At 46.0% G+C, this 25,902-nt stretch overlaps 2 protein-coding genes across 2 annotated transcripts; one reads left to right on the forward strand and one right to left on the reverse strand.

Moving 5' to 3' along the window:
• Positions 1-182: 182 nt before the first annotated feature.
• Positions 183-10,913, reverse strand: LOC134673507 (nonsense-mediated mRNA decay factor SMG8). The gene is made up of 13 exons (XM_063531504.1): positions 10,697-10,913; positions 10,095-10,390; positions 9,449-9,664; positions 8,772-9,024; positions 7,615-7,752; positions 7,152-7,226; positions 6,443-6,600; positions 5,644-6,000; positions 4,437-4,597; positions 3,457-3,673; positions 2,909-3,037; positions 1,788-1,998; positions 183-720 (listed from the first exon to the last, which is right to left on the reverse strand). The coding sequence occupies exons 1-13, from the start codon at positions 10,832-10,834 to the stop codon at positions 532-534; spliced, it is 2,538 nt and encodes an 845-aa protein (XP_063387574.1). The 5' UTR covers positions 10,835-10,913; the 3' UTR covers positions 183-531.
• Positions 10,914-11,318: 405 nt separating this feature from the next.
• LOC134673518 (peroxisomal membrane protein 11C-like) lies at positions 11,319-17,467 on the forward strand. Its single transcript, XM_063531514.1, has 5 exons — positions 11,319-11,548; positions 12,738-12,902; positions 13,791-13,978; positions 15,892-16,016; positions 16,795-17,467. The coding sequence occupies exons 1-5, from the start codon at positions 11,489-11,491 to the stop codon at positions 16,950-16,952; spliced, it is 696 nt and encodes a 231-aa protein (XP_063387584.1). The 5' UTR covers positions 11,319-11,488; the 3' UTR covers positions 16,953-17,467.
• The last annotated feature ends 8,435 nt before the right edge of the window (positions 17,468-25,902 follow it).

Raw genomic sequence — 25,902 nt, forward strand, 5'->3', positions numbered from 1 at the left:
ACTGATAATTGTAAATAAATAAAACTATACAAACGGATTATATCGCCTTTCATGTAACACTGCATGTAAAGGGAAATATTTTAAATGAATTATACACAATATAGTGCGTGGATATAGTTTCATTTCATGAGTAACTATTGCGTTGCTGAAGACGATAAAAATAAGGACAATAAAACCACAAATGAACAGCACATTTTTTTATTTCATATTTTATACATATTAATACATTTTTATTAAGTAAGTGTAAGGTACAAAATAGGTACAGTTCCTACATTTTACTAAATCGTTGGCTCACTCACTCAAGCATAGTGTTATTTTCACGACCGGTGTTTGGTGTTTTTAACCCAAGTATACCTTCATTTCTTTAGCAAAAGAATAATTCTGGAGCACCCAGCATGTTGTCACCTGTCTCTACTCCCTCAGGCTCACCATCGGCGCTAGCAGCAGCCCCGAGGCCTGCCGGGGCCGAGTTAGAGGCCCCATTCGTCAGCGTATATGTAGGGGAGGAGCATCCGCATGTGTCACCTGTGTCTACTCCCTCAGGCCCAGCAGCGGCGCCAGCAGCAGCCCCGAGGCCTGCCGGGGCCGGGGTAGAGGCCCGCGCTCGTCGGCGTATATGTAGGGGAGGCGGAGCACCCAGTAGGCGGAGCCCGAAAGCTCGATGGGCTCGGAACCGGCCGGTTCAGGCACGAAGATCGGTCCGCCGGTTACTGGTTGGACCTGGAAAAAAAACCAATGTAAAACCAACCTAAATCCACTAACCTCAGGGTTTAAAGTGAAATGTACTGATGTCAGTTCGTGCTAAATAAGATACATTTAGCACCATAATTGTTTGCACTACTACCAATCTAACATCAACTTAAATCCACTAACCTTAGGGTCTAAAGTCACATGAACGGGTGCCTTAGGAGTGACGACATGCACTCTCATCAGTTGAGCCAGCATAGCGTTCGTTAGTTCCTCGGCATAGACACGGCGCATATAGCGGCATATCGGAGGTGGCTAGGCGTCTTATTTCCCTACAATGTTTGTCGCTAACTACCAATGTAAAATGAACCTTAACCCACTAACCTTAGGGTCTAAAGTGACATGTACCGATGTCAGTTCGTGCTAAATCTATCCTCACCTTAGTATATGTATTAGCAACCAATTTAAAACCAACCTAAGACCACTAACCTTAGGGTCTAAAGTCACATGCACGGGTGCCTTCGGAGTGACAACGTGTACTCTCATCAGCTGAGCGAGCATAGCGTTAGTTCCTCGGCATAGACACGGCGCATATAGCGGCATATCGGAGGTGACTAAGCGTTTTATTTACCTACAATATTTGTGGCTAACTACCAATCTAAAATTAACCTTAACCCACTGAACTTAGGGTCTAAAGTGACATGTACCGATGTTAGTTCGTGCTAAATGTATCCTCACCTTAATATTTGTATAAGCAACAAATTAAAAACCAACCTAAGACAGTGGTTTAGACCCTAAGGTTAGTGAACCTTAGGGTCTAAAGTCACATGCACGGGTGCCTTCGGAGTGACTACATGTACTCTCATCAACTGAGTGAGCATAGCGTTAGTTCCTCGGCATAGACACGGCGCATATAGCGGCATATCGGAGGTGGCTAGGCGTCTTATTTCCCTACAATGTTTGTCGCTAACTACCAATGTAAAATGAACCTTAGCCCACTGAACTTAGGGTCTAAAGTGACGTGTACCGATGTTAGTTCGTGCTAAATGTATCTTCACCATAATTATTTGCCAATTTAAAACCAACTTAAATCCACTAACCTTAGGGTCTAAAGTCACATGAACGGGTGCCTTCGGAGTGACAACGTGTACTCTCATCAGCTGAGCGAGCATAGCGTTAGTTCCTCGGCATAGACACGGCGCATATAGCGGCATGTCGGAGGCGGCGAGCCGCGCGCCCGCGGCGCCGGCGTCGCGGCCACAGGCGCCGCCGCCGCCGTTCACTACGGTATCGGGGGAGGACATCATGAATCTGAAATAATGGAGTTTAAATGTATTTATTTATCTATTAGGCAATAGGATAGAGAAATATGATAGATATTCGATCCGAATTTAAATATACTACATCCGTGCAAAACGTTTTTTTTAAAGTGAAATATTTACCTAAAAGTGTTATATTCCACCTGTCTAATTCATGCCTAACGTCATCGCGATTCACTCTCTCATTTAGCAAAGTGTGAGACGCAATACACATTGGAAAAAGAAATTGGATAGGTGGAATACCATTAAGTGAAAATGGATTTCGTTGCGAAGCCAAAGGCCGGCTGTAGCAGAGCAGAATTCGGACTGGACTTAATATTAGACATAAGATTGAAGGCGCAACGATAAGCGACGAGGTTCGAGGTTATGCTTCGCGTGGGGCCGAAGGTCTGGAGTGTTCTAGCGAGGAACGTTCTGTCTGGCTTGGCCGGAACCCAAACAAGGAAGGAGCAAAAAACACTGATGTCGGAATTTACAACACAAATGACATTTTACGTTCTTGACTGCGGCTGCATCTCTGAGTTATCCGTTTTTAGGGTTCCGTACCCAAAGGGTAAAACGGGACCCTATTACTAAGACTATGCTGTCCGTCCGTCTGTCACCAGGCTGTATCTCACGAACCGTGATAGTTGAAATTTTCACAGATGATGTATTTATGTTGCCGCTATAACAACAAAAACTAAAAACAGAATAAAATAAAGATTTAAGTGGGGCTCCCATACAACAAACGTGACTTTTGACCGAAGTTAAGCAACGTCGGGCGGGGTCAGTACTGGGATGGGTGACCGTTATTTTTTGCCTTTTTTTGCATTATGGTACGGAACCCTTCGTGCGCGAGTCCAACTCTTGCCCGATTTTTTTTTCTATGATCCAGATTAATTATATTAAATACAAACACTTACCTGTGCCCACGGGGACACTCATATTCAAAGCCCAGGAATATCTTGACGGTGAGGTGATGCGGTGCGGTGCCTTTTCCGCGCCCGCGCGCCGACGCCTGCGCAGCTCGCCACGCGCTTACTTGCTCCATACTAGAACATACAAACATACCGAGCTGATTCTAAACTAATTGTTCACCCTGGATAACTCTGCACGAAGTCACTTGGAGGTGTCAAGACTGTCAAGTCATATTTTTATAGCAATTTGACGCACGACGTCCACACTGAATGAGATGCCTCGTGAACGCATAGAGTGCCTCGCCAGAGGCATCGAGGCCACGCGTGCGTATACCTCAGTCGATATATGCCTCGACAGATGAACTGGTTTCTGTTGTCAATTTCTCGCGAGGTGGCTCGTTCTGTGAGGACCCGTCTAACGATAGAAAGCCTGATACTTATGTAGCTTAACTGAAAGCAAATAACACCAGCGGCCAGTAGAAGGTTGTACGAGTACAGCGAGGAGGCTCCGAGGAGACCAGGGGCAGGCAGGACAGGACTGTATGATAACTGACCGCACTCTGGCATCCCACGGCAGCAGGTAGTTGGTGTGCGGGAGCAGCCCCGGCTGCAGGTGCTCGGGCAGGCCCAGACTGTGCGAGTACAGCGAGGAGGCCCCGAGGCACACCAGGGACCAGGAGGAGAAGGCTGGTAGCAAGCCTGGGGGGGAGGCCGTGTGCAGCATTCCGGGGAGGTACTCGGTGGTCGAAGGTTGCCGGGTTATCACTTTTTCTGTAAAAAGAAATTGTGTTTTATAAAGTGTTGACTGATTTACACTCTGTGCACAGCAAGGTCCAAATCGACACGGAGAAAAGTTTTCCAAATATGTGTGACTTTATGGCCTCGAAGTTTTATCCGTATCGATATTTTAGGCCTTTGACTACGTCGTCGATTTAGTGTAGGGCGTTAATGGCGAGCGTCCACAGAAGCATTCAGCGGAGAGCTCCACGGCAAATTGCCCTTTCCGCATGCAGTCAGGAGGTCTGCATAATTTTGCGTGTGATTAACATGATGCCCGCGAGCTCCGTTCCTCTGCACGCTCCGTACCTACACTTTTTAGGGTTCCGTACCCAAAGGGTAAAACGGGACCCTATTACTAAGACTTCGCTGTCCGTCCGTCCGTCTGTCTGTCACCAGGCTGTATCTCACGAACCGTGATAGCTAGACAGTTGAAATTTTCAGAGATGATGTATTTCTGTTGCCGCTATAACAACAAATACTAAAAACAGAATAAAATAAAGATTTAAGTAGGGCTCCCATACAGCAAACGTGATTTTTGACCAAAGTTAAGCAACGTCGGGCGTGGTCAGTACTTGGATGGGTGACCGTTTTCTTTTTGCATTTTTTTCCGTTTTTTTTTTGCTTTATAGTACGGAACCCTTCGTGCGCGAGTCCGACTCGCACTTGCCCGGTTTTTTTATTTTAACAACTTCATCACATTTGTTCATGATGTGCTTGAACCATCGGCCGCCTCGCAGCCCTCGTGTGGCCTCACCGTGGTCCCGCGCGGGCACGAGGTACTGCGGCGCGGGCTCGTCGTCGCCCGAGCCGGGGGACAGCGCGTCGCCCGCCGACCAGCCCGAGCAGCCCGAGTTGCCGTCCGACGCCCGGGGCTCGGGCTCCGCCTCTTGAGAACCCGCTTTCACTGATGCAGCCCTGAAAATAGTACATTATTGTCGAGGTTCGGAAGTAGCTACTTGCAGGCTGAGGATTCGTTTTAAACGGACGACCTTGGGAGTCCGTTTAATTGAATCCGAAGCCAGCAAGTAGCCTTCCAGCCGAGTCATATATAGTGCTTTTCTCAAAAATGGTGCAAGAAATATAAATATCATAGAAATATTTTACAAAACCCATGTTCTTGCGTATGTATTTTCACAGAAGAAAGCCCTTGCCGCCTTTTTATTTTTTTTAATAAAAAAATAGAAGTGTATTTTTCTGCCGAAAATACGCCAACCTATTTGAGACAACTAAATAGTCGCGGTACTAATCATCTGTTTGGCTGTTTAATGGGCCTGTGCCTTCATTTGATATGGCCATTTCAACTTTAAAAAAGTTTGGAACTCGACAAATAATGGAATTTGTATGCAACATTGCAGTCCTAAAATCGAGACTGCAATGTTTTTAACTTTTTAATTTTTGACGGACCATAAACTCCGCGCTTCGCGACCTATTTTTTAGACGGCAAAGTCAACTTTGCCGTCCATTTTTGAGAAAAGTTTGTTTAAAATGTTATAGTGTTTATGGCGGTCAGCATAATATAATCAGCGCGTGTTGATAGCTTGGTATAGTTTAGAGCACGCGCTGATTCAGTTGAGATATTGTATGTGTCGTAAGGATAACAGGATGTATAAAACGCCTAGGTATGATTCAATAAATCAGTCTAAGATTACCAGTCAAAGGAGTCTTTTACTCACTCTACTCAGTCTCGCTAAAGTGTTTGCACATGGTGCATAAATTGGGTGTGCTTATTGTCATTACAAATATTACATGTATCTTGTGCTTGTTAGTAGAGAACTTGCACATTCATTCATTAGCCGGGTCCTCGGCCAAGGCGGCGCGCGCGACGCACGTCTACACTGGCCGTTTTGTGCGCGAGGAAATTGCCTCGCGCGAATGCTCGCTCTATGTGGACCCGGCTATTAGAGAACATTATGGGGCTCTAGTGTGGCTTCTAAAGCTATTCTAAGTTCGTTAAACTGTACCTGTGGGTGGGCGTGGAGGGGGTGAACACGGGGAACGCCACAGACGTCAGAGTGGAACAGACTCCGCACTCGGCAGCGGCTGTGCTGTAGAACGTGCAGTTGGCCGCCTTCACCGTGTACGGGTCGTCGCGGGAGCACTTACTGCGACTGTACCTGTAGGTGGGCGTGGAGGGGGTGAACACGGGGAACGCCACAGACGTCAGAGTGGAACAGACTCCGCACTCGGCAGCGGCTGTGGTGTAGAACGTGCAGTTGGCCGCCTTCACCGTGTACGGGTCGTCACGGGAGCACTTGCTGCGCCCGCAGTTGCACGCGCTGATGTAGCGGACGCCTGATGAGTGCTCTTTTGTGTTGTCACTGTACAAAAGTTATACAATGTAAGACAACGCTAAATATATAAGTCTAGTAAAACTAATCGTGGTTCATTCAAAACTGTTACACTAAGGCCCACTTGCACCATCCTACTAACCCGGGGTAAGCGATTAAACCGTTAACCTAGTGTCAAATTGTACTGGTAACCATGGTAACTCCAGGTTTAACCGGTTAACCCCGGATCAGTGGAATGGTGCAAGTGGGCCTAAATAGGTGTTTTAAAGGCATAAATCATTAGCTAAAAAAAATTTAGGTCTAGTCTCAAAAATCGTAAATTTTAAGATGTGGCCGCAGGCACCGTACGAAATATCTTGACCGAGCACTCAACCTACTGTTCTGTCGGTTAACAACACTACACTTTAATATTTTTGAAAATGTTAAATATTACAGTACACCTACGAAGCCAAGACCTGTGAAATGAACTTACTGCTCGGGATGTATGCAGGGATGGGCCGTGAGCGACGGCGCCTCGCACAGGGACCGGGAGCGCCAGGCGGCCATGCAGGCGGCCCGCAGGCGCGCCTCCGCAGCCCCAGCTACGGGACCGCGGGCCATCGTGTGTAGCACGCCTAACGCTACGCTTACCTGTGCAAAAGAAACTGTTGAATCTAGAGCCAAGCTAATTCATAAACACATCAAAAATAAAGACATGTTAATTTTACTATTTCATCATCATCATCATCATCATCTCAGCCATAAGACGTCCACTGCTGAACATAGGCCTCCCCCTTGTAATGGGGGGTGAATGCCATAATCGCCACGCTTGGCAGGCGGGTTGGCGATCGCAGTCGAGTACACCGAATTTGAGGGACGCTGCTGCCCGTCCACCGGTGGTCTTGGACGTAGTTTAAGGACATACCCGGGTCCATTTACTTTTACTATTTACACAAAGAAAATGCTGTTACAAGAAACAACGTATCTGTCACCCTAGAATACTTTTCTAAAATACATTTGTACAGTTCAGGTGCATACTTAGTAATCTCCCTTTGTGTTAAAATTAAAACTCATTAGTCTGACCCGCTACTTCTAATACTGACTGAAAATACGTGAGTAACCCGTTCTTAATATATTTAATATGACTGTACATACTATTCGTAAATACATCAAAACAGAATAAATGTGAAAAAGTAACTTGCCTTGTGCGCGTGGTGTTGGCTGGAGTAGTGCGCCGGTAGACCCTCGGCGTATGACGCTTGCGCGATGGGTAACACCTAACACAGTAACTAGTTAACATTTAATAAAATCATACAGCTATAGCGCATGGAACCTGCCTCGCGAGGAAAATGCCGCGCGAAGCATTGACTTTGAACACGTGCTTCGCCTCGAGGTATTACGGCGGTGCGTGAGTTTGCCTCGGGCGGCGCACGTCTTTAACCAAGCTGCTTCGCGCGGGAATTTCTTCAAGTAGGATCCTTATAATGGATCGAAACGAATCATGTCTGCGAAGTCTGCGAGTCGTGTCACAAGATATTTGTTCTTTATAGGGCATACATTTTGCCTAACTATCAAACAATCTGTCAAATACGAGGGGTCAAATTAATTGTTTCAATATTATCGCATTTCTTTTGAATTGTTTGCCGTATAGTGTAGTTTACTGACCTTAGCACATCGGGCGTGTGAAAACCGAACATCTGTAGCGAGGGAGTCGTGCAGGGCTCCGCCCTCGACAGCCGGGGACTCCAGGTACAGTGGCGCTAACGCCTGCGCCGCGGAGCGCCAAGTCGATGCCGCTGGCAGCTGAGCGTATATATTGTACATTTAGTATAGTATACCTATATTACAATACAATACAAATACTCTTTATTGCACACCTCATTACAGAAAACAATACTATATTAATGATGATGTGCCTAATAATATGGGTAAAGTTCTTAACCAAATCAACATAAAGAGTTAGGATTGTATATTTGAATCCAAAATTATATATAATAATAAGAACAATACATCTTCATTTTTGTAAAGTAGTAAAACCGTTGCCGCGTCGGCAGGTGCCGGCGGATGCGAGCTGAGCGGAACAACGACTTCTTCGCTGTATATTGCGCAGTCATAAAGCTTTTACCTATCGAATTTTGCCGATTCGACGTCGACATATGTGAGGGAACCCTTACGGCCTGGCCACTACATTGGTCTTAAACGACCAGCGGTGCGGCAGGCGGCGCGGCAAGTCAGAGCGGCGCGGCGAGCATGCCACGACTTCGCAGCAGCGGCGGCGGCGTCGAGCGAATGAGACGTACTCAGGTGTTTAAAAAAAATGTCTTTCACCGCCCTATGCGTACCGCCGCTAAGACCGGTCGCGCCTCTGTGAGTCGTGGCCGCGTGCCTCGCGCCCGTGTCTTTATTTCCATCGCCCGCCGCGCCGCGCGCCGCCGCCGGTCGCTCGAGTAAATTCGCGTGAGTCACCGCTGGCAGCGGCGCGTCGTGGCCTCTCACTTCTTTTCGCCTTATTTTGTAAAATTCGCTTTTCGCTCGTCGCCGCCGCTGCCGCTGGTCGCGCGATGTCGTGGCCAGGCAGTTAGTCTCGCACGCAACACATAACACGAACTCAACTTACCTCAAAGAACGAAGTACTCATAGCATATTTCCCAACATTATCATCAAATCCTTCTCCGAACGCCGAGTCCACATGGCCCTGTATAAACTGCCTAAGCCCGCCTCTCTCGGGCCGGTGGTCCACGGGTTCTACTCCGGCTCAGCGCCGCACGAGGCCGCGCGCACAGAGGCTAAGTCTCGCAACATATAACACCAACTCAACTTACCTCAAAAAAGGAAGTACTCATAGCATATTTCCCAACATTATCATCAAATCCTTCTCCGAACGCCAAGTCCACATGGCCTTGTATAAACTGCCTAAGACCCCCTCTCTCAGGCCGGGGGTCCACGGGTTCGACTCCGGCGCAGCGCCGCACGAGGCCGCGCACGAGCGCGCTGACGTCGCGCGCGCAGGGAGCTTCGTCCGCGCTCATGTATACAAACTCTTCGTTCTTCGGGATGGCGAAGAGGGATTTGGCACTGGGGAAAAATGGAATCGTGAATCGTCGAGGTATGCAGTTTATATAGAAAAACTTTTGCATAAGATCTAACCTCAAATGAGCAAACAAGAATAGTTTTAAAGATCGGTCTCGAAGCTAGCCGCTGATCAAAAGGTGTTGACGCACTGTTACGCATTATAAATGCCAAAGCAACAGTAAAGTAAAATTCAAAATTACTATACTGAACATTCTCCTGAACACGTGTGAAAGTCAACACCGATATTGGCAAATTCACCCTGTGCAAAATTGCAGGGAGTAAGCCAAACATAAAAAAGTAACAGTCTGTCAGTTTGTCTGACACCACTTTGTGCTTTAAACTCGAGATAGATTGAGCCTGCACAGACGAAATCGCGGGCAGGAAAATAGTCATCAGTATATAGGCGGTTTTTCCTTGATCAACTCACCAAACATTTGTGATAATGCGCGCTTTCCTCAGTATGAAGTACAACTGGTCTTCCACCGCGTGTTCAAGCCGCTTCAGGCCGGCAGGGTTCCTTGCTAAGGCCCGCGGAGCCCTGCGGAAGTGGAAGAGGAGGCGCGGGCAGCAGGAGCGCCCGTGCGCCTCCCACGCGCCGCCGAGGGAGGATACTGCGGCTGAGGTGCGAGGGGCCAGCTCAGTCCTATGTGAGAAGGTTTTGAGTTATTGACTTGATTTATGATCACAGAATAGATAATAGTTTTTTTGTTTTGTAGATGTTGTATTAACATAAGTAACTAAATAATCTCATTGTGAATGGCCTTTGTCTGCTGCAGAGTGTCGCAAGACAAAATAGCTGTAGCCCATTCATACAGACCGAAATCCCAAAAGGCCAAAATTTGCTAGTAAAAATTGAACCTATACTTTAGGAAGTAGAGTCGATTTCTTTTCTTTTTAAAATTGAACAAAATAAAATAAATGTAATTCTGTTCCAAACAAACTTAATATTTTATAAATTTTTAATATTCTTATATAATGTTTTAAGAATTTTTCATGACAAATATAAAATGGGCTATTCCAATAACCAAATATTACATATTTTATAAAAACCTGAGATTTTGAACTTAACTTACCTATAAGCATCAATAGCTTTAAACAACTGCAGATATCCAAGATCAAACACCGGAGTAGGCGATGACAGCACCACTATGTGGCACAGATGGAACATCAGCGCCATAGCCTTGCAGGCCTCCGCTGCCAGCTCTCCAGCCGCCACGAGCCAGTGGGAAGCATCGGCATCCTTCTCCGTTGAGCTGGTATTCTCATCGAGGCCGGCTGCGAGAGTGGCCAGTTGCTTGGTGTCCAGGTATGTGATGGCGTGGAGGAATAGTGTATTGTGGCGCTCATCCCAGTGGCATTCAATGCCATTCTGTAACAATTAAAATATTAAGTAACCATTGCAAATACTCTCAATTCTGTTTTCAGAATAGCATGCTTAAAAGAAAGAACATTTCTAAGAAATGTAGAAAAAGGTATAAAGGTTCCTCCCTCCAAATTGAGTTTTCAAATGCTGAAAGTTGAACAAGTTTCAAAGACTTGACATGACATGGGTTAAGTGGACCATCCATATAGGTTATGTTGCAAACATCAAGTAACGACATAAACTTGTATTGCGTACATACTCATAATTTAGGACCAGTGATAAAGCTTTAGAACTTAGAGTATCTAATATTACCTCTTCAGTGGCTGATGAAGACAAGAGCGGTGTTGTTTTATTTGGGTACCGATATGGGGACTTGCCTATTATCCCAACTACAACTATGCGCTCTTTTTTAGAGAACTCCGGTATATCTGCTAGCGAAAAGTTCTTCATTTTGGCCAGTATTCATGTGAAGAACGCTTTTTCCGAAAACTGCAAATACAAGAGAAATGTTTACAAAATACGTCAAACGTCATACGACACAGATAAGACAAGGACAAAACAAAAACGTTTTCCAAATGCATATTTAACCAAAGAGTACTGATAGGTGTAACTTTGAAAAGTTAAAAATAATTTTATCAGCAGTAAATTAGTTAAATTCAAGTGTTCTTCAAATGAACTAGAATTAGTTGACTATTTTAGAAAAATATGCAAGTGAAAATACAGAACGCAAACAATATTCTACTTTACAACATTACACTTGCAGTACCGAACGACAAAAACTATAAACTGAATCATTAGCACCTTGTAATAAAGCTGGTTTTAGTGTGACTCTTCATTTCGCGACTGCATAAATCTATTGGTGACGTCAATGTCAACGTGTGTTGTCTTGTCAACATAGATGCGTCAAAATCAGCTGTATCGTAACCACATCGTAACCTTTCGAAATCAAGGCCTACGCAGTCGGTGAATGGAGAAATGACTCCAGTTATCACGATAAATCTGCGCTATCGGCAGCGCGGCGATCGGCTCCGCGAGTATATTCGATAACACGTCGCGCGAGACTTTCGTTTCGTGTTAGGATTAGAAAATATCAAGTGTGGCACAATGTCCTCTGTTGTTGAAGATATTTGTGAACTTTTAGACAGTTATAATGGACGGGACAAGGTAAGGGCTCTTTTTGAGATCATTTTTGGGCATCGCACTGCTCTAATCTGCTAAGATAATCTACGAGTACATTGCAAAAATTTTATATTTGCAACTTTTAATTACGGCGGCGGGTGGTGGACAATTCGTTAAAGAATGCGGAATTGGTTGGTTAGACCTTGATATTTGCTCAACCGGTCGGCTCAGTCAATAACCCGATCAATTATAAATTTGCGAAATGTCACTAAAGCACAGCAACATTTTAGATTTTTCTTTTTTTGTCTGTTTTATGCTAATATAATATAGTTTGTCAAAGGACTGTCTTATTTCAAACATAGACAGAGAGAATCATAGTATCTTTGTCTTACACTAGTACTAGCACCCAAAAGAAAAGCATGAGTATAGTTTTTTTGTTCTATTTACTGACAATTTGGTTTGACCAATTATATATGGAAGAAAAGTAAACAAGCATCGAACACCGAAAATTGCATGGCAATTTTATGAATGAATTATCATACTGTGTCCATGCAATTATGCATCTTGTTTTATCTACTGGCACACTAGCCTATCATTAGGAGTCAATTTGAGATCCCCATAAATATATACATATCTCGGAAACGGCTCTAACAAATTCGATGAAATTTGCTATATGGGGGTTTTCAGGGCCAAAAACGATCTTCATAATTCCACAAGGAGGAGGTTCTCACTTTGTTTGTATATAATGTTTTTTTTTAAATAAAGATAAGGATTTTTTTTATTTGCGATTCTTAACTCTAAAATGCATAGCTGATGTTGTTTAGTTAGATAGTATACACAGTATTCAGAATAGCTATTTACGATACAAGTGCGGAAAAGAGGAATCGACTCGAGTTGCGAATTATCTATTCGCACGTGTATCATACAATGTTTTACAGTACATATGGCCCTTTAAACTTTTGACATACGAACGGAAAGTGCTATTTTACGCACTAGTGCGGGAAAATAGGACGATATGCACTGTAAATAATCGTATATATTAAATAGTAGTTCTTTTTTTTTCATTAAAATTACTGAGCATTTGCATTTAAGTTGCTATTTGGTGAAATTGAACTGCTTACAAAAATAAAAGTCCTCCACAACAATTGTTTTTTTTTTCTATTCAAAGATTATTGACAGCAGATTTGATATTTACTATACTAATCACAATGTACGCGTTTAATCCCATTATCAGGTGGTCAGACTAGCCTGCTACACACTGAAGCTGTACGGCTGTATAAAGGGCGAGAAGCCATGGCAGACGGCAGGCTCGCGGCTGTCCAACGCGCGCATGATGCTGCGACTCTTCGACGATATACCCATGATACGACACACCTACAGCTACGGGCTGGGTCGCCAGGTGAGTAGTTTACATTAGTATCCCATCAGGTGGTCAGACTAGCCTGCTACACACTGAAGCTGTACGGCTGTATAAAGGGCGAGAAGCCATGGCAGACGGCAGGCTCGCGGCTGTCCAACGCGCGCATGATGCTGCGACTCTTCGACGATATACCCATGATACGACACACCTACAGCTACGGGCTGGGTCGCCATGTGAGTAGTTTACATTAATATCGCATCAGGTGGTCAGACTAGCCTGCTACACACTGAAGCTGTACGGCTGTATAAAGGGCGAGAAGCCATGGCAGACGGCAGGCTCGCGGCTGTCCAACGCGCGCATGATGCTGCGGCTCTTCGATGATATACCCATGATACGACACACCTACAGCTACGGGCTGGGTCGCCATGTGAGTAGTTTACATTAGTATCCCATTCACAGATGGTCAGACTAGCCTGCTACACACTGAAGCTGTACGGATGTATAAAGGGCGAGAAGCCATGGCAGACGGCAGGCTCACGGCTGTCCAACGCGCGCATGAGGCTGCGGCTCTTCGACGATATATCCATGATACGACACACCTACAGCTACGGGCTGGGTCGCCATGTGAGTAGTTTACATTAGTATCCCATCCACTAGGTGATCACTCTAGCTGAAGCTGTACGGCTGTATAAAGGGCGAGAAGCCATGGCAGACGGGGATAACTTTTGGGGAAAGCCGAGTGTAGTAGAACTTACCAGTTAGGTATCTTAAAGAGCCGAGCAATTTCAATTTCACAGGCTTATAGAGCCGTAATAAGCCTTAAAAGAACCACATACGGTTAACGAGCCGCGATTTGTCAACCTCTGCAATAGGCTCTATAATGATTGCTATTAGACCCTTTGCCCTTATTATCTCTTTAATCTCCAGGAGTCATCAACAATGGCAGCGGCGCTCGGCGTCCTTGCCAACATGGTGGACCAAGCCTTCCTGCCCGTGGAGAAGGCCTGCTGGCTGCAGGAAGTAGGCGTCTTGAAGTTGTCCGATGAAACGGCGGAGCGACTAGACGTCGTCAGTACGGCGCTGTGGGCTGCAAGCCTTTACATATCCTTGCTACAGTAAGTATACTAGCTATCTTCTATACCTATTCTATATCGCGCATACCTATGTACCTAATTATGACACTGACAATTAAAATGAATATACTGTAGGTGTAGATCAGACCTGCTAGCATGAGTTGCGTTCTCGCGCGCGACTCCATACATCTAGCGCGACTTCACTTCAAGTATGGACTCGCGCCAGGCGTGTCTCACTCCGCGATTTCATCGCTTTGCTACAGGTAGCTAAAAGTACATCCTTTCGACCCCAATTTTGGGGTTTGCCATAAGCCGCGCGTGACGCTGTCGCCACCTAGCGGCCATATCTGTGCTGATCGTAACAGACGCGTTTTGTTAGAGAGTGAGTCTTCTGTACTTAGTACTATTATTTATTCTGTGCTCGCGCGCGAAAACACAACTCATGCTAGCAGATCAGGTTTACCTACTCCATCAGTATTTAAAAATTCAATTTATATCTTACCTGTAGAATTAACTTTAACTACGTAATAAAATAAGGTCGTACAAATACTTGTTTACAAAGAACTTTTCAAGGTTAAAAAAGAAATAAGCAACAATAATAAATAACAAAGACGGTGACGATGACGACGGCAACTATAGGTATAAGAGCGATTTAAGCCACTCCCTTCGGTCTTTTAATTTATCGCCACTCGTTGCGGTTTTCCTACTTTCCGCACTTGCATCGTAATCAGGGATGTTGCGAATATCCGCATCCGCATCCGCGGAACATCCGCATTATTTTCAACATCCGCATCCGCATAAAATCGATGCGGAGCATCCGCATGATGCGGATGTCGAATTGTCGTCCAAGTCGGTAACAGAAACGGCGCCGGCGGCGTAAGTGCTAGGTAATTTCGTCATTATATATATAACGAAATCGTCTAGATCCCGAAAAGTCGGCCAAGTTACTGTTTATAAAATAAAACGCACCTATATTCTTGCTCAAATACTAAACTTTTCGTATTTTTTCAAATAAAAAATGCTTAAAATGTAATATTTGACGTTTATCAAGTACCAAATCTTGACATCCGCACCCGCATCCGCGGATGTGAGGCTTTAAATATCCGCATCCGCGGATGTCAAAATATCTGCATCCGCAACATCCCTGATCGTAATGTACTATAATCTTACTAGGGAATTGTCATATTACTATACCACGTAAAGTACCTAACAAGTATTATCTCTTGCTATTTGCGGAGTTATTTCTAATGCTAAAAATGACAAAATGCACTCGTAAATAGCTTACACGAGTGCTTTATGTAGGTACTTTAATTTTAGTTGTATTTTACTCATAAAAACATAAATAAACTGCTCGGCAGCTAAATGGTAAAAAACGATAGCGTAATTAATTGTGTTATGCAAGTGTAAGTACTTTATTGTGTGCCTATTTTATTGTCATAGGTACCATTAGTTAATCAGCTCTTAAATTACAATTAAACAGGTACACAATTGTGCAAGATAATGTCAAAAATCATTCGCTTAAGAATACCTACTCATTATCTTATACCTGCTGATATTTGTTGATATTTGCTGCTGCTTATTTTGATAAGTTTTTAATTCATGTTTTGAAATCTTTATATCTTACACAACGAAGGCCGCAAAACTATCTGACACGATCTTATTTGTATAGCCATAAGAGCGTGTCACATATTTTTGCAACCTTCGAAAAGTAACATATTATTGCAGGTGACTGTACATTGCCTTCTCATGAACTAACATAGTATCAATTCAATGGGCATTTTCATTTTAATTTGTACTTTAAAGCACGACTTAAGTCGTGTTTCAGTAACGTCTAACCGTCACATTCCTGACAAAATGTAGGGGATTTGACATTGACCGGCAGTTTTGTGACGATTGCTAACCGGCCCTTATGGTGCACAGTTAAGTGGGAATGCCTCATATATGTACGCTTTCAGGACGGTCCGCGCCATCCGCCAGCTGTGGTGGAGTCGCGACTGCTTGCGGCACTCCTGTGAAGGCGGGGGCTCAGAGGCGCGTCGCAACCTGGACGTGCGGCTCACACTACAAGCTGTCACTGCTGGTAAGTTACCACTTTGTCAGCTACATAAGTCGTTTTACACCGGCCACGCCTAGTTACACCGGCCATGCCTGTTTACACCGGCCACGCCTGGTTACACCGGCCACGCCTGGTTACACCGGCCACGCCTGGTTACACCGGCCACGCCTGGTTACACCGGCCACGTCTGGTTACACCGGCCACGCCTGGTTACACCGGCCACGCCTGGTTACACCGGCCACGCCTGGTTACACCGGCCACGCCTGGTTACACCGGCCACGCCTGGTTACACCGGCCACGCCTGGTTACACCGGCCACGCCTGGTTACACCGGCCACGCCTGGTTACACCGGCCACGCCTGGTTACACCGGCCACGTCTGGTTACACCGGCCACGCCTGGTTACACCGGCTCTAACCCTACACCTCTGCCTCGAGAAGATTTAAATTCCCCCTCAATTGGATTGTAAGTTCGAACCTCGGTCGCACCGAATAGAGCAGAAAAACACGTACTTGTCTAAAATGCAAAAAGATGACTTAATAATTCGGTCAGGATCCTTAGAATCTTATCATACATTGAGAAGATGTACATTACAGTACATATACTTTCTGTGCGTCAAAAGTTTAAAGGGCCATATGTACCTACTGCAAAAGGTTGTACGATACACGTGCGAATAATTCGCAACTCGTGTCGATTTAAAACACTCCCTTCGGTCGTGTTTTAATTTATCGGCACTCGTTTCGGATATCCTCTTTTCCGCACTTATATCGTAAATAACTATTACATGTGTGACGTATGTTACAGGCAAACTCCTCCTAGACATAACGCACGCCGTGAGCTGCCTGCCAGAGGGCTGGCTGTGGGGCGAGCGCATCGGCAGCACCAAGGTCGCCGCCATCGCCACCACGAGCTCGGTCATCGGCATCGCCATGTACTTCGCCAAGAAACGCCTCTTGAAGTAAGGGCTGATTTAGGGTCGGTTGCACCAAACTGTTCGTATCGTTAAAGAGTTCGCTAAATTTTTATGTATGGAAAGTTTCATAGTAAAAGCGGGGCGCGCCAGCTGATGTTGATGTGTCAATTGTGGTTGGTGCAACTGGCCCTTAGACAGCGCGCGAACTCGCATGCAATTTTAATAACTTTGCGGACTGTTGGTTACGTAAAAATGTTGGACGAAATAAAAAGTGCCTGATGTTCTGGTTAATAGGATTATACCGAAGAAAACAGAGTGTATGGAGGCGGATTGTCAAAGTAAATTATGTAGTCACAGTGAATTTACTGCCATATTTCGACAGATGTTTAAAACTTTTGGAACGTCATTTGACTTTGATCCTTATTCTTTTACAGATATGTGTTTTGTTAAATATCAAAAAGCTTCGCCATCTACTCGAGACTAGGCCGATGGTAAGGTAGGTAGGTAGGGGGAAGGTAGGGATCCATCTTTTAGAGAGATGGCAGCAAATTCACTGTGACTACATAATATAAAAATTTTACCTTCCAATAAAATTATTATTATGTTTCCTATCCACATCGGATATCTTCATTGAGAGAGTAACGCGATCGTTGACCAATGATGCCGCTAGCGTCTATGTAGTCGCTCCGCCCCACGCCGTGACGTAGTTCCGCTTCCACTTCCTGCGAACCGTTGCTCGCTTCCCGCCACTCGCCACCGCCATGTCATTGTTGAGGAGAAGTACCGTCGGCATAAAAGTAGCCTAGTAGCCTGCCAGGAAGGCATTACTCAGATATCCGATGTGGATAGGAAACATAATAATAATTTTATTGGAAGGTAAAATTTTTATATTATGTGTTCCGTACTCCACATCGGATATCTTCATTGAGACCTGTTTATTATCTCCTGGTGGCGAGTTAGCGGGCGCGCAAGCGATAGGGCTACACCTACTGTCATAGAACTCAGAGAACGAATAAATATGTATACACCATATTGCAACCCATGAAATCACAGTGACTCGTTATAATGTGAATTACAGGAAATTGAGAATTGAAATTGTAATCTCAGGTTCGAATCTGACGTTAAACTGGTTTAAGAGAATTCTCATTCGAAATCGCATCCGATCCGCAGAATCTCGGCGAGTCATGTTCCCAATTAACATAAGCGAAAATATCGCTAAGTGAATAGCTTTCCAGCCAATTTAGTTATTAAGTACATCGTGGATCAAAAGCAATCGTAGGCGAGGCCGGCTTGGATGAGACTGTGGCTGAAAGAAATAAGCGAAGTGTCCCCTAACATTTTGTGTAATTCTCGCAAGGTGACGTACCCAGACTACCTACTTATACTGGGTCTATACTTTATTCCGGAGCTTCTAAGAGTCCAGTCGGTAAGACACGTTATCTGGTTTAGAGCCGAATTTCGGACACAAAATAATAGCGTTAAAGTTATCTATGTAATTGCCCGGGCTACAGTGTAGTAGAGTAAGGTCATTGACCCTGCTGCCTGATGCTAACAGCAAAAGTGCGGCAGCTATTCTATCGTACTTCTTCTAACGTACCTAACGTTGTAGGGCTATTTAAATTAGGGCAAGTAGATGTCTCGCGTCCCAAGCTGGTGCTTTGGGAGGCGCTGGTCTCGCTATTAATGGCGTTGGAAGAAGGCATAGTGTCCGATAGTGGTTCATACACAGCACTTGTGAGAGGCTTATGAACGAGTATCGTTCTGAAAGCTAACATGGATAATAGAAATAGACGTCTGAGATAGCTCGCTACTTCACTGGATAGAGGTACCTGGCAGTTGATCTTATTTTTGATGCACCATAAAGACCGTTTCTACATTGTGGCCGTACATGCAGCCTAGACAAGGGGACGATCTAGGGGCTCCCGTTACTGTTTTCTATACAAACACAGTACCGGAATCGGGAATATCCGGTTCTTCCATATTAGTGAGACAGTGACAGTTGCGTTTCGTTCGCTACGTAGCGTTAGACCTTGGCATGTTATATGCATGCGCCAGTCACGCCAGTAGCGGACGTCACTCCTGATCCCGCCAGCTCGGTGTTGGAGCGTCCTATCTGACAGGAGCTACGCCTCATTCTTAAGGTCGTTGACTCGTAAGGGAGGGCGGTCGGACGTTGTGTTCACTAGGACCGCCAGTAAATTGCAAGCTTACCACAGCTGCTTTAAGACTCCTTATCACGCCGTCGCAGTACACAGACTAGGCTGGGAGGTGGAGACATCCATGCCAAGTCTCACAGGCAGCTGTCAAAGGTCGTGGTAGCAGTTCAATGAGTCTGTTAAGAAATACCGTGGCACAGTGCGAGGGCTCTCGAAAGCGGAGGCCGGCCAACAAGGCGCCTGTCAGGTGAAGACAGTCTCGGCGGCTGCTGGGCGCAGCTGCCACTCGGGCGCGCAGTGACTTCTTGATAAACCGTTGCCCTCGGGGGTTGTACCGACCTGGCAAGTAGCAAGCAACCAGCGCGACCTGTAGACGATCTGCTGGCATCAGCAGTTTTTACGACAGCCGTAGTAACGGAAGGGATGTAGTGTCGCCGTCGTTTTATGTATACTGTACCGGTGCGGTTGTATGTTTACACTTCTGTCGTCAGCGCTGCAGATGCGGCCCGTTAACGGTTACTCTTCGCTGAAAGGGCCTTACCTCGTACATTGTCTACCAATATTGGAGATTGTAACGGACTGCTTGCATAAGATGAGGAAGAAAGTGGTGCGAGGCTTTCGGCAGCTCCGTGTTGCTGGGGACTGCGAAGGCTTCACCTTCCTCCATGAACTAAAGTTTGCGAATTTGAGACTGAACAGAAGGCATTGAGTCTCATTTCTGCGAGAAACTCTGCAGCAAGGCAGGCCTGTATGTCGCGAAAAAGAAAACTTTCAATCGGTGTGTTGTGCCGCGTGTCCCACGTGATGTCTAGGAGCATGATGGTCTAATTCGCTTTATCCGAAGAGACACCCTATATCGAGTTAGTATAGGGCATCGAGTTAGTAGCATGCTTTTAAGGAAATCGAACTGATGAAATCAAGTCTAAAATCGATTTTGGCGCTTTGCGTAACAAAACTGTTTCGATAAAGTCGAATACAGACAGATGGAAACTGCTGGAGTCCTCCTGGCCCCTTTCTCTTAGCACCGGAAACTCAAGCTTGTTCAGGCGCAGCGGGTTTATTTGTCCCATTTTGTTTATTATGGCTTTTCGCACGAGTTCGTCTTTGTAAGACGGAACTTAAGCTGGAGAGCGCGAGCAAGCAGAGATAATTATGTGAAGTCTGCAGACCTTTTCGATGCCTTTCACCTCGGTTTCGAGCGGTCGCACAGGGCCTTGTCGCTAGCTGTTCTCCGGTTGGACCACTCCATGGCCTCGAGAAGTCGTAGGAGCTTCGAAGCGACACAGCGAAGTCGATCAGCACCTTTATGAAGCCCGGGAACACGACGTATTTTCCTCTGAGTATCGACATATCTTACCGCTTTCAACTCCGGGCAGTCGAGCCGCGCTAGGACGGGGCTCTTTACGACCTTGTCTGCCGTCGCCGGAGGATTCTTTAACCGAAACCAAGAGCTTAGCGGTCTGTTCGTGCTGTACCATACCATACCTATACCTGCACCATAGCTATAGGCGCCTGCGTACCTCAATGGAACCATGTGGACAGGACAAAACTGATACTGTGGCGCCCAGCGAGCAAGGGACGACATCGTCGTAGTTGCAGCATCGGTGGACAGCATCGGCGTGATTGTGGCAACCGCCGCCGCTCGGGAGGCGCCGGTGCGTGAAGCTAGGGGCGCCATTGTGGCGGCCGGCTCGGGGGGGGGCACCGGTGCCTGAGGCCGGGCGGCTCATGGCGGCCGCCACTGGTTCGGGAAGCGCTGGTGCGTGAGGCGAGGACCCATAGTGGCGGCCCGCTCTAGAGGCGTTGTCGCGTGAGGCGGGCGGCTCCATCGTGGCGGCCGCCGCCACCGGCTCGGGAGGCGCCGGTGCGTGCGGCGAGAGGCGCCATCGTGGCGGCCAGCTCGGGAGGCACCGGTGCATGAGGCGGTCGCCGTCTGGCTGGCTGGTCTGGGAGGCACTGCTGTGAGGCGAGAGGCGCCATCGTGGCGGCCAGCTCGAGAGGCGCACGTGCGCAGGTGGTGGTGCCATCGTGGCGGGCGGCATCATCGTGGCGGGCAGCGCCATTGTGGCAGCCGCCGCCGCCGCGTCGATGCGTAATGCGAGAGGCGCCATCGTGGCGGCCAGCTCGGGGGGCAGGCGGTGTCATCGAGCGGGCGGCGCCATCATGGCGGCCACCGTCGCCAGGCTCAGGTGCGAGAGGCGCCGTCGTGGCGGCCAGCTCGACAGGCGCCGGTGCGCGTGACGGACGTTACCGGCACGGGAGGCGCCGATGGCTAGGCTCGTAGTTGCACGCATCATCACGGCGACGCTGTTGCCCTCGGCGGTGCCATCGTGGTGGCCACCACCGGCGCGTAGGTCACCAGCGACGTCATGACGGCCGGCAACCAACGCGGCGATCGTCGCTGTACTCGTAGCATTTCCACTGCTTACACGTAACTTACCTTCCTTCCGCTCGAGCAGTCGGGACGCAGAAGCGGTCCGCCTTCACCTTGGCGCGATCCACCCGCGATGCGCCCGCAGCTGCAGGAGCGGGCGTGTGACGTCTCGCAGAGCCACGCGGATCTCTCGGAGTCCCGCTGGACTGGAGGCGTCCGCACCGCAACTGCAGCAATAGGAGCGGGCGTGTAACGTCTCGCGGAGTCCCGCGGACTGGAGGCGTCCGCACCGTGACTGCAGCAACAGGAGCGGGCGTGTGACGTCTCTCGGAGTCCCGCGGACTGGAGGCGTCCGCACCGCGACTGCAGCAACAGGAGCGGGCGTGTGACGCCTCTCGGAGTCCCGCGGACTGGAGGCGTCCGCACCGCGACTGCAGCAACAGGAGCGGGCGTGTGACGTCTCTCGGAGTCCCGCGGACTGGAGGCGTCCGCACCGCGACTGCAGCAACAGGAGCGGGCGTGTGACGTCTCTCGGAGTCCCGCGGACTGGAGGCGTCCGCACCGCGACTGCAGCAACAGGAGCGGGCGTGTGACGCCTCTCGGAGTCCCGCGGACTGGAGGCGTCCGCACCGCGACTGCAGCAACAGGAGCGGGCGTGTGACGTCTCGCCGAGTCCTGCGGACTGGAGGCGTCCACCGTGGCCCGCAGCGTCGCGGTGTCCCGGAGTCACCTTGGACGACAGCAGAAGACGCGGCGCGCGCGGGCGGGGGCGGGCGCCGGGCCCGCGCCCCCGCGCCGGGGGACGGGGCGCCCCGGTCGCGCCGCAACTAACAACACGAGGTACTCCCAGGCTACTGCCTGAGAACCCTCCGCGAGTGACGAAGTAACTTCTGAACGCCAATAAAATTAGAATATCTTAAACTGGCTCACCGGATGGTTCGAGACAATCCAAACCTCCTTTTCAGCGAAGCGCGGCACCCGACAGAAGCGCGCGCGGGCCGTCCGCCCCCGCGCCGCCCGGGCGCCGCCCCCGCCGCCGCAGGCACGATGACCGCGCGTTCCCTCTCCGATGCGGAGCGACTTGTTACCACTTGTTAACAAAAACCACTGACGCACTTCCTACTTCGATCTCGAAAATGCGAGTTAACGGTAACGATTTTAGCAGCATGGAATGTGAAAATTAATTTAGCGAGAAAAAAGTGGGTAGAATCGAAAAGCACCGTTCGATGACTTCGATCGCGAGACCGCCAAAAGACTAATAGTGGCGATCTCTGCCATATCTCACTATTTAATCGACCGAGCTTTGGATCGGAAATGTTAAAGCACCATGCTGCAAAAATATACGCAAAAAATATTTGCGGACCATCGGTCAAGACGGTCGACGAAACAATAACATGGCGGTGGCGAGTGGCGGGAAGCGAGCAACGGTTCGCAGGAAGTGGAAGCGGAACTACGTCACGGCGTGGGGCGGAGCGACTACATAGACGCTAGCGGCATCATTGGTCAACGATCGCGTTACTCTCTCAATGAAGATATCCGATGTGGAGTACGGAACACATAATATGTTTATACATAGAGTCACAGATTTTGAAACAAAAGTTGTTCTGTATAATGAAATATTTGTATGAAATTTTATATGGAATTGCCTTAAGGTGGTTCTCCTTGCTCGATTTTCATACAACTTTCTTGGCACCCTAGCTCCTATTATATAGGGTTTCTTCACTTGTATATGTAATGTTTGGGTAGTATATATATTTCTGTCTTCGCAGAACGTAAAAAAATACTAGATTTTGATTAAAATTATTAAGAAAAAAGCCTTTGAATATTGGTAAAATTTTGCCTCATTGCTTGTTTGTGTGAGTGATGCTTATAGTATCGGTGTAATTCTAACATGGCGACTTCATTTGACAAGCAATCATTTTTAATTTGTCAAAGGTGTAACAGATGGCACTTTAAAACCGCAACACAGATTACCTGTGTATTTTGTTTTATTTTCACTCAATAGAGGGAGGTATATTTAATGCACAAAGCATGTTACGAGTATACCTACTCATTTAAGAATCTCCTTTCTGATATAATTTCATTCCCAGATTTAATATAACTTAATAATTATTATGATTATTACACAATAAAATACATTAATATATTTATAGAAAGGTCAGTCCAAACAATCATTCGCGTTACGGTCGTCCACCGAAAACCCTTGTGAATTCTGCTTTCGTTTCGGTAAATGTTCTCTGGAAAAGCCTATATTTATTGTAACAATGATTTTTAAACTAAAATACCTAGCTATATTTTTCTCAAAAATATATATAGTAGTGGACCCTATAATGGACGTGGAACCAGTTATGGGACAAAAAACCACAAATCCTCTAAAATAAGTATCTAAAAATAGTTTATAAACACTGTCTGTATATTATCATAAATATGAGTTTTAGAGCTGTTTCAATTTAAAGTTTCATTAAATTTGGTTATTTTTTAAGAAATTGGCGTCAACCCAAAAGTTGTCGTGTCACTGAAAAAAAATACCACTACGAATTCTTAACAACTTCGCTAAGAGAGGTGAGTTAATTTATTAAATTTTAATTAATTAATACTCGATGAAAACTAGAATGTGTTTTGTTAATTGCATTTACCATGAGATAATGTATACAACACACTATGTTGTGACTCCACAGATGTAAAAAAAATAGTGGTATTTGGCCCAATCCCATTATAGGAGCTGTAAAACTGCATGCCTCCTATAATGGGACAATTGACATTATAATGCTTGCCATGGCATAATTTCATGTTTAAACAATACAGAAGTAAAATGTAGTTACGAAATACGTCAACCAGGAGGTATTCTCGGACTTCGCATAAATTAATATCGTTTTTCCAAACTTTTATTTAACTTGCCCTGTTAGTTTGTGTGGGTCAAATTTTGGTAACTGAATTTGAGCCACTTTTCGATTTCCGATACAATTGAATTTTTTTGTAAGTACGTAATTAAGTATGCAAATCTGATGATAATGCAATATTATATATGATAACATCGACCTGATCTTATGATGGAGACAGGAGGTGGCCATGGGAATTTTATCGAAATAAACCCTAACTAATTGTGTTAGGTATATTAGAATTGTCTCGATGGATCTAATACAATAATAATTGGCTGTGGAAAGAAAAATACATTCATCGATAAAAGCTTATACCAAAAATTGATTTTTTTGCCATAACTTATACCCCATTTCAATATTTTATACTGATAGAGCAATGTCCATTATAGGGGGCCCATTACTGGATCCACGTCCATTACTGGGGGCCCATTACTGGAGCTTTGGTGTCCATGACTGGAGAAGAAAAAAACATAGTTTTAATTTGTTAAGTATGTGGAAACTCATTGCAATATCTTTGATACAACACGCCTAAAACATGAAAGACGGATAGGACTTTCATCTTTTAACACGCTAAGCGGTAGACCAGTTACATGTATAAGGGAAATATCATAAATACTCCAAATTTCTTCTTAAATGTCCCATGACTGGTGCTGTTACTATAGGTATGTGGAGAAAAATGTCATCTTCTTGTAAATAAACAAGATTCTATAATATCTTCTGCTTGTGCATAACAATAACATTAGTAGATGATACTTTTAGGGTTCCGTACCCAAAGGGTAAAACGGGACCCTATTACTAAGACTTCGCTGTCCGTCCGTCTGTCTGTCACCAGGCTGTATCTCACGAACCGTGATAGCTAGACAGTTGAAATTTTCACAGATGATGTATTTCTGTTGCCGCTATAACAACAAATACTAAAAACAGAATAAAATAAAGATTTAATTGGGGCTCCCATACAACAAACGTGATTTTTGACCAAAGTTAAGCAACGTCGGGAGTGGTCAGTACTTGGATGGGTGACCGTTTTTTTTTTGCTTTTTTTTTTGTTTTTTTTTTGCATTATAGTACGGAACCCTTCGTGCGCGAGTCCGACTCGCACTTGCCTGGTTTTTTTTCAAAAATGCTGCCTTTCACCCGAGTTAAAACACTCTACTTTTCATTTCGCATACGAGGAAAGTAAAATGCATGTGTTTTTTTAAATACATTTTTATAGTAGGTATTTTTGAGAGTAGGTATTTTTGAGAGTAGGTATTTTCAATTAACAATTTGGCCAAAAGTAATTTATGGAATGGGGAGTCAAATATCAGAATGGAAATTGTATAACAAATCCATTTATACCCAAATTTCAATTGCTTATTGTAAAAAGAATAATAAAATCGTACTTGTAATTGGAACCTAAACTGCTCTAGTGCAGAAACGTATCATTTCCTGCACACCTTTTACAACAACAATGACCCTCTTTCATATATTCGGTCAAATTGTGCTTTTTGAAAAACTAATTATAGCCAGCCTTTTATGAATGTAGTATGATACCTTAGGGTATGGTGCTTTACGCACACTAGCGTCCCTTCCCCTCCCCCTGACGCAACC

Source organism: Cydia fagiglandana, chromosome 2 (genome assembly GCF_963556715.1).
Source record: "Cydia fagiglandana chromosome 2, ilCydFagi1.1, whole genome shotgun sequence".
In the NCBI taxonomy this organism is placed as follows: Eukaryota; Metazoa; Arthropoda; class Insecta; order Lepidoptera; family Tortricidae; genus Cydia; species Cydia fagiglandana.

Coding starts and splice junctions, on each gene's coding strand:
- LOC134673507 (XM_063531504.1), bottom strand. CDS start 10,834: ATGAAGAACTTTTCGCTAGCAGATATACCGGAGTTCTCTAAAAAAGAG. Junction 10,391..10,696: donor CTTCATCAGCCACTGAAGAG/GTAATATTAGAT, acceptor TAATTGTTACAG/AATGGCATTGAATGCCACTG. Junction 7,753..8,771: donor TGAGTACTTCCTTTTTTGAG/GTAAGTTGAGTT, acceptor ATATACGCTCAG/CTGCCAGCGGCATCGACTTG.
- LOC134673518 (XM_063531514.1), top strand. CDS start 11,489: ATGTCCTCTGTTGTTGAAGATATTTGTGAACTTTTAGACAGTTATAAT. Junction 12,903..13,790: donor GCTACGGGCTGGGTCGCCAG/GTGAGTAGTTTA, acceptor TTTAATCTCCAG/GAGTCATCAACAATGGCAGC. Junction 13,979..15,891: donor CTTTACATATCCTTGCTACA/GTAAGTATACTA, acceptor GTACGCTTTCAG/GACGGTCCGCGCCATCCGCC.